The following is a 21,390-nucleotide window of genomic DNA, read 5'->3' on the forward strand; positions in this document are numbered from 1 at the left end:
AATGTAAATGTGAAACGTGGAATGTGCCATTAGGAATGAATGGAAGAAAAATTGCCATAAATTTGCAAATTTTGTGGAAATGAAAAGCTTATGGAATCAAATGAATGCAAGCATCTCTTGCGTGAATTTTTGGAATATGTCAAAATTGGAATGAGTGGGTTGTTTTATCAAGAACCTTGAGATGGGACAAATTCAAATGAGGATCGTGAATTGAAAATAATGTATGACTGTGTGAACAGCTTGAAGAGAGCTTGAGGAGAGTGAGACCAGTGTATAATGGAGGCTGTGTGTGTGTGTGTGTGTGTGTGTGTGTGTGTGTGTGCGTGTGTGCGTGTGTGCGTGTGTGCGTGTGTGCGTGTGTGCGTGCGTGCGTGCGTGCGCGTGTGCGTGTGTGTGCGCGCGCGTGCGTGCGTGTTGAAGCAGGGTCACTTGTAGGTTAGTGGAACGACACAGGAGATTTAAGTGATGGCAATCCTGGAATTTTTAGATGAATCCTCAGCTTTTCAAATCCACTTCAAGCATTTTGAAGTGCAAATGGTCACTTCTGAATTCTAGAATTTCATTGTGTTCCACTAAGAGGCCATGGAACAAATCAAATCCTGGTAACAAGAGTAATAAAAAATGGAATGTGCTGAGTTATTCAGATTATGGTTTGATTTCCTGTTGTCCTGGTGAGCTTACTTTCTCTCAGTTGACTTCATGCAAAAGGCGAAACGCACCCTGGACTCCTGCTGAAAGACAACATTCATACTCAGATTCCACACCATTGCCGACGCCTGTGTCAGACAAACAAAATAACACTATCAGTGACATCAGTAAAAACAAAAAATAGTTTGGCCAGATCATCTTATCTTATGGAAAACTGCAAGCACAAACAAGCCTCTGAATTTAATTTGAATTACAGGCAACCTAAGACTAAACACAGCACTACAATGACCAGTTCCTTGATGATACGTATGTGCAAAAAAAGAAATAATACGTTTATAGTATCCAAAACATTCATTTCCCTGCATATTTCAAATCATCTATCCATTCATTTTATGTCGTGCAAATTTTCATTAGGTTCCCAGGTGGTCTTTCTGAAATGACAAGAGGTTGTGCACGACACGAAAGGAAGCCAATATCTTTTGAACTAAAAGCATAGAATATTTTCAGTCATTATCCATTTATCATGACCTTTCTTTGATATCAGACCATGGGGTCAATTGCAAGATTTTGCTCTTTGTGTTTGAGAAATGCATTTACTCTTTGTGCTGCACAGGTATTTTCCAAGTCATTTAATTGTGTACACATAAAGCTAAGTTTGCATAGCACTTTGAACACCCTCAATCAAAAGAGCTCAAAGTTAGAACAACAAATGTGAATTATTAACCAATTACCTACTTCTCCCTACTGATAACTTTTTTTTTTTTTTAATAAATAACTAAAGCCTAACTCTACTTGTATCATTTTCGGTGTACTACACAATATAAACTTCAGTTCCTCCCTAGTGGGATTGGCTCCGCCTCTTTCGCTGGCGTCATAGCGTCCAGCGTCCTCCAGTGATTTACTCCGCTTAAAGACTGGAAATGAAAGTCGGCGCGACTGTTTAACTAAACATAACAACGCAAACAATCAAAGTACAGAAAGCAACAAAAAAAACAAATTGCCTCCAGACGATCGATTGGTCCAGCTCATCCAGAGGACATGGAAGTGCCGTTGTCAAGGTAGGAACCGTGAGGCGCTTAAATGTAAGACCGGTGAAGCTTAAGGAACAAATCAGTCAATACACAATTGATCAGCTCCACTAAAAATAACAGATTTGACATATGACGTAAATTTTGATCCTATTTACGTTCACGTTTTATGCACCGTCGTGATGTCGCCAAGGCAACAATTTCGGATCAGCCTGGAGGATCGATCTCTGCCAACAGGCAGCACAATTAAGTCGAATGGCTTGCAAAAATATGTACCCGGTATTTTTTACCGTTGTGAACCAGGTTCGTTTTAACTTTCTGGTCCACCGATAGTATCATATCTTGCCAAACGCGCAAGCAGTGACTCGCCGAGCTGAGCCGAGCGCTGAAAGCGGGGATAACTGACAGCACCACGGAGAGCTCCAGGCCCACTCCCCAGCGCTGACGTCAAAATACCCTTTAGTTTTTATAAACTGTAAATCACCTTGCGCAGTGTTTTCCAACTTTTACTGGACCATTGCTAATATTTTTAATCACAAAAAAAGTTATGGGACAGCCCCCCCAAGGACAATTTAGCCAGCAACATTTTGGGGAAAACAAAACAAAACAAAACAAAACAAAACAATAAAGGTTCATTTGTTTCATCTGTTTAAAAATAACTTTTTTTTTTACTTTTTAAGAAAACCAAAAAACGTATTGCTTAATAAATCGTTTACATGGGGTGGTACGATGCTAAATAGTTCATTTAATAATTAAATATGGAGTGTACGAATTGTTTTAACTGTGTTTTGATGTGATGCCAATTAAAATATTTTTTTAGTCAAAAAGTTAGGAAAACCCTGTCTTACAGTATATTTTCTGTTCTCTAAGAAAATGAAATCTCTTCTTTTTTAAGTGCTTTTAACTACTTCTTGTTTTGCTTACTCATGTTGGCTAATCTTTAATTTGACAGTGTTACTGTCGTTGAATAATTTATTGAGCAAACTAGCAAACTATCTTATCACTACAGTTTCACTTTTGTGTTGCCTCAAGGTGAATCATCTGTGTGCTGCCGAACTGGCCGGCCAGCAAATAAAGCGCAATGAAACAAATGACTCACGTGTAAGCACACTGATCTTTGCAGTTTTGAACTTCAAACAGAACGATAAGCATAGCTGCTTGGATCAATTCTGAGTATATGAATCACAGACGAAAGAGAATGCTGGCATCTAAAATGAAGGCAGTGCGGTTATCCATTACAACAGTCTGATGATTCAGCGTAGTGTGTACAATGCTGCCATTAACACTTGGGATAAACGTGAAGGGCAACCTCTGCAAATGACAATCTATTTAATCACTTTCTTGTATGTGTCGCAATAGCTTGTCATCCTAAACCAAATGAGGAAAATGCCTTTAAACAATTAGACTCTCTTCCAAGAATGCATTCAAATAACAGAGGAAGTACTTTGTAGCATGAAATGAACATTATGAACGAGTCATCACACAAGTCTTGATTGTATTACTAATGCCCTCAGTCAAATATTCAGGGCCAAAGAACCAGGCAAGTGCAAAGGCGCTCTCGGAAACACTGTCTTTTTCATTATTCTTCCATTCGTTGCCATTTTGGAGGGCCTAGGCATGCCCCGAAACATTCCAGTGGTTGTAAATCCGCATCTTCTAATGTATGCAAAGTACTAAGTCATTCACATAGAGCCAGGCAGCAGTTTCATTGATGGACATGAAATTCAGTGGACAAGTCTATGATGAGAGGATGCACAAAAAAGTCTTAAATGGATCCATCCCAAGAATTGAACAGGGAGTTGACCATTGTGAATTCCATGGCTTGCACTTACCTAAGAGAATTTGTCCTAATTAAAGTAGTTATCCTAAATCCACAGGCCGATCTAAACTACAAAAGATTTCAGCCTGTGCCATATCATGAGGGTGGGGCTTAACATGTGTTTACCGATCCTGACAAGGATTCGCCATGAAAAATCGAGGGCAAGGGCTTGGTCACTGCATTATCGTTCCTACCTCTTTATTTTGTTTATTTTTGTCTGGATGTGTTTTTCCTCTCGCCTTGTTTACTGTGCATATCTTATATTGAAAATGTGTCCTTTGGCATTAATCATTATAATTCATTTGACTTTAAGATCCAGTTACGATGACTGCAAAGGGACTGCCGACTGGCTGCTGTCCCGCATCAAGCACAAGCCCCGAGTTGCCATCATTTGTGGGTCAGGCCTGGGCGATTTGGCTGACTTAATAGAGGATCAATCATTTTCCCATATAAGGACATCCCGGGTTTCCCAACTAGCACTGGTACCTTTTGATTTGTTTTGTTTTCATTTGACATTTTAGCAGAAATGTGTCAGAGGAAAACTCAGTTGGTGTTTCTACTTTTTATGCTCTGTTTAGTGGTAGGTCATGCCGGACAACTGGTTTTCGGGAAGCTCCAGGGCCGGGAGTGTGTCTGCATGCAGGGTCGATTCCACTTCTACGAAGGCCACAGCCTACACAGTGTAAGAACTGTATCAGGTTTTATGGAAATTCATAGATTTTACAAACTGCTGCATTTGGTTGGTGTTCCACCTAGAGAGAATTGTAAAATTGTGCTGAAAGATCAGCTGGAGATGAGAAGATGCTTTTCATTTGTGTCAGCATTGGATTGACCTTTGTAACATTGTTGAGATTGTATTATGGTTTAATCTTATCACCAGTTGTGATAAGCCTATTCACATAAAGACAATCATAAAACCCAGTTTCATATCTATAATAAACAGAAGTTATACAGTATATAATATGACAGTTTTGGTATCACCCAGTTAGGACTTTAGACAGATTTTGCTCTTTGTCCCATTATGACACGGGTAATCCAAGATAGCCAACTAAGCAAACATTACGAAGAATAGGTGACAGATGTTCAACATAGAGTTCATATACGTGAAGCAGTCAAAGGGTTTTCAGCCACAATGAAGGATGAGAACAGTCTTGAAGTTCTGGCTGCATCCTGATTTGAAGCAAAATGTTAAATGTTTTTGCTGGCCCTGCAACATCCCCTGCACATATGTATTTATTTATTATTATTATTTATTTATTTGTTAGTTTGTTTCCTTATTTGTTTGTTTGTTTATTTTTTTGTTGGTTGACTGATTTCTCCCCTTTCATTCAAGTGAGGAAATAAACGATGATGACAAAACATCAGGACTCACTCATTAAGGGTCGCTCATCGTCTTCGAAAGTATTGTTAAAAAAGAAATATCCACTTCGTAGATATCAATGCAACCCTCAGTGATGCCACACACATACGTATATATTTGTATCTATATTTGTCAGACGTTGATCAAGTAATAATGGAACATTCTGAACATATTGAAAGCAATACATTAATTATAATGCACAATATTTGTGACTGTAGGTGACGTTCCCTGTGCGAGTCTTCTTCCTGCTGGGTGTGGAAACTCTGATTGTGACAAATGCAGCAGGTGGACTCAATGGCAGCTACAATGTGGGGGATATTATGGTCATTAAAGATCATATCAACTTGCCCGGTTTTACTGGCCAGAGCCCATTGGTTGGGCACAACGAAGACAGGTAACACTCAACATCCAATATAATCTCCAGTTTGTAATATTTTTAAGGCCCACCCAAAAGAGACGAAGTAATGTGACAAAATGCTGCTCAACTGTCCTTTCTTCGTGTTATTAAAATATATAAAGGAAACATGCTGCTTTCCTGAAAAATACGCCATTATGTTTGTGGTACAAGGCGGCACGGCGGTGCACTGGTTAGCACGTCCTCCTCGCAGTTCAGAGGGTGCAGGTTCGGTTCCACTGCCGGCCCTCCGTGTGTGGAGTTTGCATGATCTCCCCGTGCCTGCGTGGATTTTCTCCGGGCAATTCGGGTTTCCTCCAACATCCCAAAAAACATGCATGGTAGGCTAATTGAGCACTCCAAATTGCCCTACGGGTGCGAGTGCGTATGGTGGTTCGTCTCTGTGTGCCCTGTGATTGGTTGGCAACCGGTTCATGGTGTCCCCCGCCTACTGCCCGACGACAGTTGAGATAGGCCGTGACCCCCGTGGGGACAAGCGGTGCAGATGATGGATAGATGGATGAAACCAGGAGTAGCAGATTTTCTATGGCATGGCAGGAGGCATGTGTTCTAGTGTCAAATGCCAGGTGTGAGTTCAGTTAAGTTGCATTGATCGGCGTGCAACGGCTTTAATAAAAGCACGCAATGTCTTCTTTTTTTCTCGGAATCGTACCTGTACAGCCTCTCGTTTTCTCTATCTTATCTATATGCCTCGTCCTCAGGTTTGGAGTGCGTTTCCCTTCCATGTCAGATGCCTATGACCGGAACCTGAGGGCTTTGGCCATTCGGACAGGACAAGAACAGAAATGTGGCTGTTTCATGCAGGAAGGCGTTTACTGTATGGTAGCTGGACCATCATTTGAGACCATCGCGGAGTGCAACGTCCTGCAGAAATTTGGGGCAGATGCTGTTGGTAAGTGGAGATACTCTCCTCAAAAGAGAAACGATAAAAAGTGAAAAACAAATTGCACTCACAATGCAGTATGGTTTCATGCATTTTAAATGAAGTGGGATTATTGTTCTTTTTGTAATCAGAAAGTTTTGATTCGGCTGCCTTGTGATGTTCCTTAAAACATCGAGGCTGCACACATCATGCACATGTACAGTATGATGTACATCCCGATCCTGTATAACAGGGATAACATAAACAGAAGGTTAAATCACATGTAGTAAATGCTGTATTTTGTTGTACATCTTACTTCTTTTTACTTCTATCTTTTAGGTATGAGCACAGTCCCAGAAGTAGTGGTGGCTCGTCATTGTGGCTTGCGTGTCCTGGGTCTCTCATTGATCACCAATAAGGTTGTGACAGATTATGACACTCATGAGAAAGCAAACCATGCGGAGGTGCTAGCGACCAGCAGTCTTCGTGCAAAAGATCTCCAAAGGCTTGTAAGACATCTTGTCACCAAGATCTAGCAACTTCAGTCCAAATCTGCTGGAAACCTAAGGGTACTTACTCATAGTCACCCCAGTTGTTCAGTTAGCTGGGATTCAAGTAGGTGGTGACAAACTGAAACATGAAATAAGAAGCACATACTCTGGCCCTCGGGCTAAAGTGTAATTATACTTGGCAGATAATTGACGAGACACAAAAAATGACAATACCAGATATTTATCAAACTTTACGACATTAGTCCCTTTATCCATCAAGCCTGCAATGTGGGTGCGCCGGAGGTACACGTTTTACACTCATTTTAAGCCTATTGACATCTCACTCTCATAGTGATATAACTTTTGGTGCTCCATTTGGATTCTCATTAAGTCACAATGAAAATAAGCCTTTTGGTTTTGTTTTAATTCACACCATGCAATTATTTTTGATAAGGAAAATCTGCATATAAGAGTGAATGCTGAATAAATTCATAACTGAAAACACCAATTCATGCATCTTTGTTGTGGTGGTTTCTGATCATCATTGTTGATTTTCAATATTGTCAATGCCATTGTCAACATTTTTAGTATATTTTATTTACTTTTATTTACAATGATTTTGGATTACCCTGGATGTTTTTATGCCACAAAGATACAAAACAATACTCTATTTGGTGTTTTTAGGCTACAGACAAATCTTGGTTAGTCGGTTAAATTGATTGTTTCACTGTATATTGTATATTTGAAGAGCTGAAGTCAAAGCTCTCAATCAGCAGTGATGTACAAGGCTATTTCTCCCATACATGCAATTTAGATATAATTTTAGACCAAGAGACCACAGCAGTGCAATATCAGGATGACGTGTTACAATCTTGCAGTTTTCAATCACATCTGATTTGGTACCTGCTGTCAGGTTCCTTTGACCGTTCTAATCATTAGAGCGAGAAAAGCCTTTATCAGCATTCCACTGTTTGGACCATTTGTATTGCATAATGCAAATGGCAATCTTTAAGGGGAACGTCACAAAGAAAAACATTTTTATACCCCATGTATCATCATTTCATATGAAATGCTGCATTTATTATATATATGCACATTTGGATGCTGGTCCATTGCTCTGTCATCGTTTTTGTCCGTTTTTTTTGTCCCACATGCCGAACACACTCAGGAGACTGAGGAGCTCTTTAAATGTTTATTGAGGTGGGGAGGAAATAGCTGAGCTGAGGGTCCGGGACAGGAGCAACAGAACTGGTCGTCCGAAGGCGGAGTGAGTGCTGCCAGGGAGGAGTGGAATCTGTCAGGAAGTCAGCGAGGGATCCAGGAGAAGCAATAGATCTTGTTGGATGGCTCGATAAGAATGCGGCGGTGGGCGAACGGGCAGACCGGAGTGCCAGGTGATGCAGCGAAAGCGAGCAGGGTAGACCAAGCGTGAATGAATATGAGGGCATGGAGGTACCTAACAGTGGCAAACACTCAGGCTAGGATCTGCTGGCTGCAAGCTCCTTAAGAGCCTCCCCTTAACGGATTCAGATCAGATCACATATGGATCCTCAGCCACCCTGCTCATGGACGCCACCTGTGAACAACAGAGAAAACTCCTGGACCCTGACATGCTCAAACTGAGACAAATGATATTGTTGGATTTGGTCCACAATTTAGGGAGCGCGCTATCTGCGCCTCACGGCAAAAGCCATTGCCAATCACCTGTTATCCAATTTACTCACTGCGTGCTCGTTTAATTTCTTCAGATTTAGGAAAATGCAAAGACACTGAAGCAGAAATTAGACATACACAGGTTGGTTGAGTTCAATCACAATTCTTGTTAAGAAAGCTCTGTTTTCAGGAAAGTACAATACAGCACAGGGCCTTTCAAGAGCAGAAAGTCTCCATTCAGAAAAGGCAACGTTCAAGGTTCTTTGGTCAGCTTATATTCAGTTGGACAGGCCGGTGTGTGGCGAGTTTGATGGGTGATGAGTCGTTGGGGTGGGGCGAGTTCGCAGTAGAGTTTGATTCCATGGGAGTGGGTGCTGGTTATGGACGATTCGGTGTGTGTGTGGGGGCTGTTGTCTTCCATCCCGTCTTTCGGCCTTGGTGATCATCTTTGGCCGAGTCCTTGGCTGTCTCCTTCTGGCACCAGCTGGTTTTTATCTCCGAGTGACCTTCCTGTAAACATTCTCCTCCATCCTTGCACATATGCTGTCGTACCTCATTCTTTCACTTTTGTCATTTTGTACGAATTTATGTGAGCTTTTTGGCTGTAACATCATTAATCTATTACTGTTCCCTGACTATGCAAAGTTAGTTCTTTTGATACTCCATGTCTTTGCTCACATCATTATATTCTTAGTTTAATCATGCTTCCCACCATATCTTTTCTTTGTTAGGCAAAATATTTCCCTCTGTGCAGAGCGTTCAGTAGTAATCGAAAAGCTGGCGTCTCGCATTAGGCGACATATGACGTTTAATCAAAACACAAGATATAATCAAGTACTGTACGGTCAAGACGACTCTGGCCGTGTCCATGATTTAGAGAACAAACATCAGGCATGCATTACACAGTTCCTTAAGGGTCATTAAGCTATTTAAGCAACATATCAAAAGACATTTATTTTGCAGTGCACAGAAATACATATTGAATCGTGAAGTTGTAGCAACCTCTGTTATTATCTTATATCAAAGAATGTCTAGTTATGTCTTCTTTTGGTTGACTCCATGAATATACTTGTCTGCTTATATACTTTATCCAAAGAGATGTGAGCGTATCTGTTATTGTGGCTAGGCGGGTTTTGTGTCTTTTGACCCTATTCCTTCAATAGCAAAGGCTATCTGCAAGACCATCATTCCCAGTTATGGCATCCCAGAGACCATTTACAGTGACAACGGACCACATTTTGTCAATTCGGTCATTAACCAAATGCATGGCAGAAACTGGAAGACCATGGCCCGAATGTCTAGATTTGGTAAAACTCTATATGAGGATTATGCCCTGTGGCAAGGGTTTAACCCCTTATGAGATCATTCATGGCAGAGCATACAGGCTCCCTCTGATCTCACATGATCAAGACAAAGACACAGAAGAGCTAACTCTAGCTGACTACATGATCAAAACCATGCAAACGAAAAATGTGTCAAATGCAAGTTTACTGCCCTCCACTCCATTATCTCCACAGGATGGCTCAGCAAAACCAGGTGACTGGGTCTTCATCAAAGTAATCAAACGAAAGACGTGGTCTTCACCCCGATGGGAGGGACCATTCCAAGTCCTACTCGCCACACCCACAGCTGTGCAGAAAGACCCAGCTGGATACATCTCAGCCACTGTAAGCTGCAGAGAGTGCTTGGCTCCTAGGCCCCGGTCAGGGCGAAGTATCCGGCTGCAAAGGGGTTGCCAATTATAGTTTGGCATCAGTCTCAAACCGGTGAAGAACTAAGAACCCTGACCATTTAGCTCCCTAGGGGTTCAGGTGGCTCTGTGGAACTGAACGGAAAATGGCACTCAGAGGAGTGCTTGTCTGTGCTGTGGCTGTAGCATGCTTGCCAATAGGGGTGTAACGATTCATCGATACACATCGATTAATCGATATAATGCTCTACGATTTATTGGCATCGATGCTAAACGTAAACATCGATTTATATCGCCGTGTTTGACCTCTGACATTAGACGCGACTTTATTTTGAAATCCAGTTCATTGTTGCTTGCTTCCTCTTTCCGGGAGCAGTACGCGGCGTGCTGTGTTGTGAGCAGAGCAGGCACGTGAAAGGGGAGCCGACAACTACGCGGCTCCTGGGCTGGTGCTTTGGCTAGTGTCCAAGAAGACGAGGAAATTCGCTCCCCTTTGGGCTTCAAGTCATTCGTTTGGAAGCACTTTGGATTCCAAAGAAAAGATGGCTCAACGGACAATTAAAATTATTGTAAATAAATAGTTCAGTAATGCACTTTAAAGTTAATGGTATTACAAAAAAAGAAAGAATATTCATTTTTCTTTACTTATATGAGAAAAAATATAGGAATTCGATAAAGTTCAGTGTTAAAATAAGCACTTTGTATACTACAATACTCTTGTAATTTCCTAAATAAAGAGTTTGCAGTACCTTGTTGATTTTGCGTATGAATTGTTATAAATCAGGATATTGTTCTATATTTTTTAGTTAAAAAAAATCACTAAAAATAAAAATATCGATCGTGGAGCACTATATCGTGATGTATCGTGAATGAATCACAGCAGGCTTTAAGATATCGGCAATAATCGTATCGTGTCCCTTTGTATCGATATGATATCGTATCGTGACAAAACCCGCGATTTACACCCCTACTTGCCAATGACATGGAGTGTCCAGGGTCCCCAAGGGGAAAGTGGAACTTCCGCTCGAATCAAGAGAACGACGACCGAACTGTTGACAAAGTATATAAAGATAAACCCAGATATACCACATGCAGACAACATGTGGTACCAGTATGTGTCAATGTTGGCCAAAACATACAATCAAACTGAATGTTATGTATGTTCCATAATGCCACGATCAAGTCAACATGCCGTCCTACATGCCCGACCCATGCCAGAGAAAGATGGATGGTGTTTCGCAATACTAAGGGCTTTTGGGTTTAATCCCCTCAAAGGACTCAGACGGTCGGGAATTAATGAGGCACAACTAGCCGCCCATCCCTGTTACAACATCTCAAGGCCATTCACAATAGTGTCAAGAAGTTCTGTCGTCACACCCGCACCAGTGACTCTCGAAGTGAGTGAAACCATCTCACATCCCCTGTGCTTCCGACGAAGACGTGTTGATGGAGTAAAAGTGGGAGATACAAAATGCTGCATCACCACCGCACTTCTAGAACCTTCCAGCGAGACCTCGATGAATACCACAGTAGCAATCCGACAAATCCTAGCAGGAGGCGAAAATCCCCACTCTATCATCGAAGGGGGATGGTGGCTTTGCGGTCGCCGAGGCTACGCAGTCCTTCCAGGACAATGGGATGGCACATGTGCCCCCGTATATGTGTCAGATCACACTGTGTTCCTCAGTCTGACACATTTTCAGGAACATCATCAGCGAAAGACACGTGCAGCTGTTGCTCCCACCTTCCGTCCCTACGACAGTGTCTGGGGCTCAGACGTACCAGATGAATACAAGCTTTGGAGCACAGGACAAAAGGTGGCTCTCACACTCTTCCCACAGGCGGGTGTGGCTAAGACTATTCTTCGAATAGAAACTATGGACTACAGGTTGAAGACCTTTGCCAATTTTACTCTAGAGGCCCTTACAGGTTACCAGACGGAGTTGCAAGCCCTGAGACGAATGACACTGCAGTCCCGAATGGTTTTGGACCTCCTGACTGCCGAAAAAGGAGGTGTGTGTGAAATAGTTGGGACCTCCTGTTGTACCTACATCCCAGGAGAAAATGACACCAACATCGAGTATGCCCTACAAGGACTTCGGAACCTCCGTAGGGCTATGTCCCAGGACAACTCCGTCCAAGGATGTCCATCCCTTTTGGTGGCTGTTTTATGGCAATTGGAGGCAACTTCTCTTGAAAGTCGCGGTTCTTTTAGTTGCCATACTGTTATTTCTCTGTATTTTTACATCATGCATCATACCTTGTATTCGTCACATGATGACTAAAATGTTGACATCAGCGTTTGCTGTCCAGAATATCATGTTGGTCCATCGTGAACAAGATGAGTGGGACCACCTTGCGTAAATCGCCTACCTATTTGTTTTTTTTTCCTTTTTGATGGTCCAGAACAAAATACATTCCATTATGACGAACATGGCCAAAGCCGAATGGAAAGCTGTAGTTCTGATAAACTCTGGAATGTAAACTTTCATACTTTTTGATGTTACTATACTATATTGTGTAGGCGTATACTCATTTATACACATATGTAGTAGGGGTGTAACGATTCATCGATACACATCGATTAATCGATATAATGCTCTACGATTTATTGGCATCGATGCTAAACGTAAACATCGATTTATATCGCCGTGTTTGACCTCGGACATTAGACGCGACTTTATTTTGAAATCCAGTTCATTGTTGCTTGCTTCCTCTTTCCGGGAGCAGTACGCGGCGTGCTGTGTTGTGAGCAGAGCAGGCACGTGAAAGGGGAGCCGACAACTACGCGGCTCCTGGGCTGGTGCTATGGCTAGTGTCCAAGAAGACGAGGAAATTCGCTCCCCTTTGGGCTTCAAGTCATTCGTTTGGAAGCACTTTGGATTCCAAAGAAAAGATGGCTCAACGGACAATTAAAATTATTGTAAATAAATAGTTCAGTAATGCACTTTAAAGTTAATGGTATTACAAAAAAAGAAAGAATATTCATTTTTCTTTACTTATATGAGAAAAAATATAGGAACTCGATAAAGTTCAGTGTTAAAATAAGCACTTTGTATACTACAATACTCTTGTAATTTCCTAAATAAAGAGTTTGCAGTCCCTTGTTGATTTTGCGTATGAATTGTTATAAATCAGGATATTGTTCTATATTTTTTATTTTAAAAAAATAAATAAAAATAAAAATATCGATCGTGGAGCACTATATCGTGAATGAATCACAGCAGGCTTTAAGATATTGGCAATAATCGTATCGTGGTCCTTTGTATCGATATGATATCGTATCGTGACAAAACCCGCGATTTACACCCCTAATATGTAGTTATTAGTTGATGTTTTGTTTTCCCATGAATTCCAATGTTAAACAGGGGGGAATGTTGGGAAAAACATACTTTTTATCATTGGATTCTATGTATCTACCGTATTTTCCGCCCTAAAAGGCGCACCTAAAAACCTAAAATTTTCTCAAAAGCCGACAGTGCGCCTTATAGGCCAGTGCGCCTTATATATGGATCAACTGATGAATTTGTTGATCCATACTGGTTGTACACAGTGCTCTGCCAAAATGTTTCAGTACGTTTTAGTACGACTAGTAAATTACAAGGTCGCATCGCTTCCCAGCATTACGGCAACTGTAGTCAGGGGGCGTCACCGAATAGCTGTTGTACCCGCGAGGCTATTTCATGTCAAAATAGGCTGCTCTGTTAATGTTTCGAGTAAATCTACGGATCGATATGGAAGGGAAACATAGGTAAGTAGTACCAATGCGTTAGATCGAACTTTAGTCAGTTCCGATCATTTTATAGGAGATCGTTTGAGAAACGCGATTGTTTACACTTTGCTGAGGCTCATGGGAGAATGCGAGCTGAGGCTCGTGAGACTTTGCGGATGGCTAATGCTATTGCGATAGCTGCTATACGTACCAGGCTATTTCATGTCAAAATAGGCTGCTCTGTTAATGTTTCGAGTAAATCTACGGATCGATATGGAAGGGAAACATAGGTAAGTAGTACCAATGCGTTAGATCGAACTTTAGTCAGTTCCGATCATTTTATAGGAGATCGTTTGAGAAACGCGATTGTTTACACTTCGCTGAGGCTCATGGGAGATTGCGAGTTGAGGCTCGTGAGACTTTGCGGATGGCTAATGCTATTGCGATAGCTGCTATACGTACCAGGCTATTTCATGTCAAAATAGGCTGCTCTGTTAATGTTTCGAGTAAATCTACGGATCGATATGGAAGGGAAACATAGGTAAGTAGTACCAATGGGTTAGATCGAACTTTAGTCAGTTCCGATCATTTTATAGGAGATTGTTTGAGAAACGCGATTGTTTACACTTTGCTGAGGCTCATGGGAGATTGCGAGCTGAGGCTCGTGAGACTTTGCGGATGGCTAATGCTATTGCGATAGCTGCTATACGTACCAGGCTATTTCATGTCAAAATAGGCTGCTCTGTTAATGTTTCGAGTAAATCTACGGATCGATATGGAAGGGAAACATAGGTAAGTAGTACCAATGCGTTAGATCGAACTTTAGTCAGTTCCGATCATTTTATAGGAGATTGTTTGAGAAACGCGATTGTTTACACTTTGCTGAGGCTCATGGGAGATTGCGAGCTGAGGCTCGTGAGACTTTGCGGATGGCTAATGCTATTGCGATAGCTGCTATACGTACCAGGCTATTTCATGTCAAAATAGGCTGCTCTGTTAATGTTTCGAGTAAATCTACGGATCGATATGGAAGGGAAACATAGGTAAGTAGTACCAATGCGTTAGATCGAACTTTAGTCAGTTCCGATCATTTTATAGGAGATCGTTTGAGAAACGCGATTGTTTACACTTTGCTGAGGCTCATGGGAGATTGCGAGCTGAGGCTCGTGAGACTTTGCGGATGGCTAATGCTATTGCGATAGCTGCTATACGTACCAGGCTATTTCATGTCAAAATAGGCTGCTCTGTTAATGTTTCGAGTAAATCTACGGATCGATATGGAAGGGAAACATAGGTAAGTAGTACCAATGCGTTAGATCGAACTTTAGTCAGTTCCGATCATTTTATAGGAGATCGTTTGAGAAACGCGATTGTTTACACTTTGCTGAGGCTCATGGGAGATTGCGAGCTGAGGCTCGTGAGACTTTGCGGATGGCTAATGCTATTGCGATAGCTGCTATACGTACCAGGCTATTTCATGTCAAAATAGGCTGCTCTGTTAATGTTTCGAGTAAATCTACGGATCGATATGGAAGGGAAACAGGTAAGTAGTACCAATGCGTTAGATCGAACTTTAGTCAGTTCTGATCATTTTATAGGAGATCGTTTGAGAAACGTGATTGTTTACAGAGGGCTCGTTGGTTATTGGCTAGTGGATGCATACCGCAACCCTAGTCAACCTCAGTTTGATGCAGTATAGCTTCTATTTTATGCGCCTTATAATCCGGTGCGCCTTATATATGGACAAAGTTTTAAAATGGGCCGTTCATTGAAGGTGCGCCTTATAACCCGGTGCGCCTTTTAGGGCGGAAAATACGGTACTTATGTGCGCAGGATTTTCTACAGGATGTGACATTTTGACCTCGTGATGTTGACTTGGGAGCATATGGCTGGCTAAGGAACTTATGTCTGGAGTCACGAGTCGCGCTATACAATAAGCCCCATTGTTAGCTATCCATAAACAGGACATGAGGTTGTCATGTGATAGCTGAAGCAGACAAACGTCCTATTTAAGTGGAGATCATGAGACCGCCACAGGGGTATCCGTCCCATTTGTCTAGCTAAAGTCACGAGCCGACCATACCGCTTCTGTCCGAGATAGTATCCTGTTGTGCTGTGGAATGTCCTTCCTGTCTAAAGAAGCTATGCATTCATGTACACTTGCCCCATTGTTTGTTCCTCAATAAAAGGCACGACCAAACTGAGGGAAGGCGCGGATCTCAGCCACACTCGCTGTGTGTCTGGGGTTGTGCCCTTCTGCAGAAGTCGCTTGCCTTCGAAGACATATCCCGCCTCTGTGAGATTCTGTTCAAATAAATGTTGTGAACCCAACACATAGTACTTTTTTTATGCCCTGAAGATAAAAGTACAATGGAGCCAGCTGACTATTTGGCATTTACATATATACAAGATTTATTTAAAAAAAAAAAAAAAAGGGTCCCAGGGTGCATTGACTTGAAATTGTACATGACAATCGTGTCCCGACAAGTACACAATAATCAAAACATTTAGTGTGTGTGATGTGACATTCATCTGCTAATGGAGGGTAGGCAACCAGGCTGCTTTCACGCACATTGGAACAATTTTACTCAAGTATTTTATTCATGCAATAGTGGGAGTCTTTCATCCGTTTGTTGCCGCTTGTCGGGAAGCCTGTAGATGGAAAAAGGCAAGCAAGGTTTTATGTATTTGGTTAGATGTTTAAACTTTTTTTGTCTGCCAACTTTCGGCACATTCTGTACTAATTAGTTTGTGCTGTTGAAACATGTCGCTTACTTTTGCGGCGTCCCCGGATGTGAGACGTAGTAGATCGCCAGCAGGAATGCCTGACAACACATTGCATCACACCATCAACACTTGAAATGTGTGTGCCTACTGTGAATGCGCTTGTGGAAGTCCACAGGCAATAGCAACAATTTTATTTGTTTAAAAGCTTGACACGGGAAAATAACAATTGGAGAGAAAAAAAAAACTACGTATCAAAGGTGACACGCCAGGATTACCGCCAGGAATGCCAAGCCTCCTTGGATGGCGGCTGCCCACTCGAAGTTCAGCCGCTGTGTGATGACGCCACCCATGGTGGGCCCGTAAAACATCCTACAAACGGGTTACAAGCATACGTCTTAGCTTCCCTATTTTTCTGACCAGACTACTTTGCTGGTTAATCAGTCTAGTGCTCTGCATAAATTGAAGCCTTGTGATTTTTTTTAACCTCTCATGGATTTCTAAAGCTCTGCACCCTGATTTCCGTATTGATCAGATCCGACGAGTTTGACTTAACTCACCCTGTAGACCAAACCGCTCCGAACAACCCCGACACCATTCCTAAAGTGCTCAGTCCCTCCTCGAAACCGTTGTCGCTACACGAGAGAAGGCAAGAAACCAATGATCTCTCTCGACCTTTGCAATGTAAGACTGCAAAACGTCACCCCGGGCACTCACTAGGCGCACTTGATGACCTCTGGGAAAATGGGGATGGCGGTCATGGCCAGGGAAAAGCCGATTACCCCCAGCATAACAACCAGCAGCCACAGTTGCCTGAGAATGGGGATTGAGAACACGAAGACACTTGTATTAGGGCCGCATTGAAGGTACGTGCATTCATGTTCCGAAATCTAATGACTATACAACTGTAATATTTTCACTGGACATGTAATAATTGTTGTCTTACAGTAACTTATTTTTACAATTTAAGAACCAAATGCGGCCAAGTGGATTTTGCATAATCTTTCTTTGCCGCGGGTTTTGACCTGCTTGTTGCAGGCCTTTCTTTGGTATGCTAATCAGATGAAGCTGGAGGAGGTCACAATGCTAGTTTTTTTTTTGACCTCCTAACTGAAAATAAAGCACATAACTTTGTGCGTTTTGGAATTAGTTTGATTCATTGGCTTTGAGCTTTATCAGTGTGTGTGACACTTTGTTCCAGTTGGAGTTGTTTTGAAAGTACTTCATGAATAGTGCTGTGCTTCCACATAGTTGCAAAGTACCTTGGTATGTTGAGGAAAGGGGCAGGCCCCATCAAGAGGAAGCCAGCAGCCGTGGCAACGCCTCCCATCACCATGAACCAGCTCCTAGACGCCTAAAGGTCAAAGGCTGACGCTTAAAAAGAAGACTCGTAAGAAAAGATGGCTTTTCATACTCACGGGGTATTTATCTGTGAAGAAACCTATCAGCGGGGAGCCCAGCGAGTACGGGAAGGACAGACCCAGCATGATGAGGCCCACATAGCCGGCGGACAGTTGGAACTCCTCCACGGCGTACAGGGACAAGGTGGCGTCCAGGAAGCCCAGACCCGAGCTCAGGGTGAAGATGACGTAGCAGAGCAGGATGATTTTCAAGTTTTTGAGAAGTCTCAGAAAGGAGCTCTTTGACGAGGCGGCGTCTGAGAAGTGACTGGCAGTTTACTGATCAGACCTGACTACTTTGCTGGCTAAGCTGAAAACCAACATGGGATCATACCGACAGAAGGGAGGATGTAGATGTTGAGCGGCACCATAATCACCAGGAAACAGCCGAGCACCATGAAGGGAACCTCGTATCCAAAGGACTGGTAGAACCAGCCTCCCACGGGTGGTCCCAGGATGAGGCCCAGGCCAGTAAACACTTCCAAACTCCCCTGCATGGAAAAAGTGCTGTAATCAGTCACATGAGCATTTTCCACATGTCAACTATGACAAGACACAATGAATAATACTGTTTATGGAACAAAAAAAGGAGCTCAGAACCCGTGGCCGTGTCCAACTAAACTGCCCCTCTGAACTGATCGCCAACGGTTAAGGCAAGGACTAAAAAGCTCGTTTTTGGCTAAATCAGGTTGCTGTTGATTGCGTGTATTTTTAAAGCTCAAACTGAGTTGCATAATTTCCCCACAACAGATTCCCTATTGATCAAACCCGACCAGTTAATGCCTCACGCAGTAATCCTTACATGCTTGCACTGGCGAGCATTTCCCAAGGAAACAGCCGACGGGGAATGCAACAGCAGCTCTCAAACGTGAGCGCTCGTGATCGCACCGTGTAAACAACATGCCAGACCAAGACAAAGGGACGTCTACACTCACCAAAACAGTCGCAACATTGTTTGGGAATACTTTTGCCGAGAGGGCAAATGAAGAGGTCATGGCGGCTGCAAAGCCGACGGCGTCCACCGACCTCACGATGATGCACAAGGCGATGAAAACGCTACCGGCGGGAACTCTGTCCAGCAGCCTGTCAGAAGAAATCAAACCCAGTCTTTTAAGTTAGTGATTCTCAAACATCAGCGAGTCATAGTCTGAGGGACCGCAAATTAATTTGGACTAAATTACCGTAATTTTCGGACTATAAGTCGCGGTTTTTTTCATAGTTTGGGTGGGGGGGCGACTTATACTCAGGAGCGACTTATATACATATATATGGGTTTTTTTCACTTTTTTGGGCATTTTATGGCTGGTGCGACTTATACTCCGGTGCGACTTATAGTCCGAAAATTACGGTAAGTCATATTTGATGAAAAATGCATACCTGCATATCCATAGCATTTTTTTATTTATATATATGTACGTATATATATGTACGTATATATATATATATATATATGGTATATGTTATTTTTCAATAACTTTTTTATGTGGACAAACTACGTCTTTGTTCTTTGCACTTTTTTTTCTCAAAAAAGCAGCAGTAGTTATATTTACTGTAGTTATATTGGATTGATTTGATTGCGAGGATTTTGAGGAGGTCAACGGGAAAAACTCCCTGGCGGCGGCAAAATTTGAAGAACCCTAATATGAATTCTGATTGCATAAAACGATTGTCACCCAAAGAGTATGGTGCAGCCTGACGACACAAAGAGTCCCGTGATGAGCATCATTTTCGCGCCGATTTGAACAATCTGATAGAGAGGGGGGAAAAGAACAAAGACGCAGTAAGTGTGCATGTAGTGAATGCACATCCAATCATACACATTACACACATACACAACATACATAAGAACATGCTGTACTTACATAGCGGCCCAAGATCAGCGAGCCAATCAGATTGCTCACAGCGTAGCAGCCAAAAATGACGCCCACCATTGTCTGAGATGCGCCTTTCTTTTCTGCCTGGGCACAAACATTCATTGCGCACCAGAACTCTTAAATCTGTGTGCCAACCGGGCAGAGGATAAAGAATATATGTCTGTGTATCATGATATTGTCTCGCTACAAGGGTTGCAGCACCCTATGAGTTCAAATATCCGTTGCTTATGGGTTATTAATTGTGTTTTGCATCATGTTTTCAATGCACAACGTGTACTTCTCTTTTTTTTTTTCCTTTGAGAGTATGTATCCATATATGTATCCTATCTAGCTAGCTTGGCACTTCTTTCTCTTGAATACTGATGCAAGCACTGAGAGAACTCATGAAGGTTATTTAAAGCCCTTAACTGAGATGCACTTTTTAGGGTAGCCCTGGGGTCCGGTTTAGGAGCATGTACCTCTATGGGGAAGAAGGGTCCCAGTATGGAATAGCAGATCATGGAGCTAAAGTTGACGGACGCCATGGATATCAAGGTGAGGATCTGCTGTTTTGTCATCCTTGCCGGAGGCTGCCTCGACTCCTCTTTTTTCAAAGAAAAGTCGAAACATTATGTTTGTATATTTGGGCTGCGTTATTACAAATAAATAATAACATATTCAAGAATGTCCAATTTTCTGAACAAACATGCTATTACTGTCTAACGTCACTTGCCCTGGATCCAAACAACAGATGCTGATCACTAGCTGAAGCGCATCTCCAATTGTTGTTCTACTTTCCTCTCTCAGTGGTGCACTCCCTTGTTATTTTGACAACTGAATGAAGGTTCAATCTTACGTTCGCCCCCTGGTGGTTAGCTGGCTACTGCCTGAGAAAGTCCTTAGATAATGTAGCAGAGCATCAGCATACCCATTAAAATTGTGACAAATTGTGCAGCCTTAATATTTAATGGAATAAAATGCTAATGTAAAATACACCACTTTATTCTGGGAATGTTATGAATTATTTATTGTCATTTTAATCTTTTTTTAAACAAAATATTCAACTTGGTTCTTGTAAGAATCATTTTCAAAAATACACAATTACGAAATCAGCTAACATTGTTTCATCATTGTGAAAAAATCCACACTATAAAATTAGCAATATAAATGCACTTATATTGAAGCTTATTTTCCCCTTGAAATTATTTGTTCTTGCATTAATTAATAATGAATTAATTAATCATTAATTAATGATTAATACAACTTGTCTCTTTTAAGAATCCCAAACTGCATACAATCAGTGGCACTGATGTTTTTATATTAATCATCAAAATCCCTAAAACTTGGTTGCAAATCAGATTGAATCCCAAACCTCAAATCTGTGCGGTGCCAATAATCATGATTGCACAATGCTGCGCCTTATCAAATTGCCTCGGGCAAAAGTAACCAACCTTGTGACTGAAGGTCTGCCTCCGCTTCGGGCTGCATTTTCGTTCTTTAGTGAACAACTTGCAGCGGGTTGCTGTAAAAATGTTGCGATAGTCGAAAAGAAACAAAAGAGAATTTGGCTGACATTAACAAGCACTCGCGAAAATTCACACGCCGAAGCTCACTTTCGCTTGCTTTACTTTAACTTCCTGAGTTAAGACAGAACCGCGGCTGCTTCCGGGAGCGCCTTCAAACTAAAAGCACTGGCAATTCTAGTAATAATTAGCAAAAAGCAAAGACTATCTAG

General features: G+C 42.0%; 1 protein-coding gene, 1 long non-coding RNA gene and 1 pseudogene across 4 annotated transcripts; 1 reads left to right on the forward strand and 2 right to left on the reverse strand.

Moving 5' to 3' along the window:
* Positions 1-344: 344 nt before the first annotated feature.
* On the reverse strand, positions 345-1,548 carry LOC119115961. Of its 2 annotated transcripts, XR_005096213.1 has the most exons (3): positions 1,464-1,548; positions 682-776; positions 345-599 (listed from the first exon to the last, which is right to left on the reverse strand). It is a non-coding gene; the product is annotated as an uncharacterized LOC119115961 (long non-coding RNA). The 2 variants fall into 2 exon arrangements; XR_005096212.1 differs by lacking the exon at positions 345-599 and having other exon boundaries at positions 637-776.
* On the forward strand, positions 1,547-7,131 carry LOC119115958 (annotated as a pseudogene).
* Positions 7,132-16,059: 8,928 nt separating this feature from the next.
* slc18b1 (solute carrier family 18 member B1) lies at positions 16,060-21,289 on the reverse strand. 2 transcript variants are annotated; one of them, XM_037242063.1, is made up of 13 exons: positions 21,107-21,289; positions 20,135-20,259; positions 19,665-19,760; positions 19,476-19,549; positions 18,738-18,885; positions 18,137-18,293; positions 17,821-18,059; positions 17,665-17,748; positions 17,120-17,215; positions 16,963-17,037; positions 16,681-16,774; positions 16,454-16,503; positions 16,060-16,330 (listed from the first exon to the last, which is right to left on the reverse strand). In XM_037242063.1, exons 1-13 carry the CDS (start codon positions 21,141-21,143, stop codon positions 16,301-16,303), a joined length of 1,305 nt encoding a protein of 434 aa, XP_037097958.1. In that variant the 5' UTR covers positions 21,144-21,289; the 3' UTR covers positions 16,060-16,300. The 2 variants fall into 2 exon arrangements, with proteins under 2 accessions (XP_037097958.1, XP_037097957.1); XM_037242062.1 differs by having other exon boundaries at positions 17,665-17,756.
* Between the last annotated feature and the right edge of the window lie 101 nt (positions 21,290-21,390).

The sequence above is a fragment of the Syngnathus acus genome, chromosome 22 (genome assembly GCF_901709675.1).
Source record: "Syngnathus acus chromosome 22, fSynAcu1.2, whole genome shotgun sequence".
NCBI classification, from domain to species: domain Eukaryota; kingdom Metazoa; phylum Chordata; class Actinopteri; order Syngnathiformes; family Syngnathidae; genus Syngnathus; species Syngnathus acus.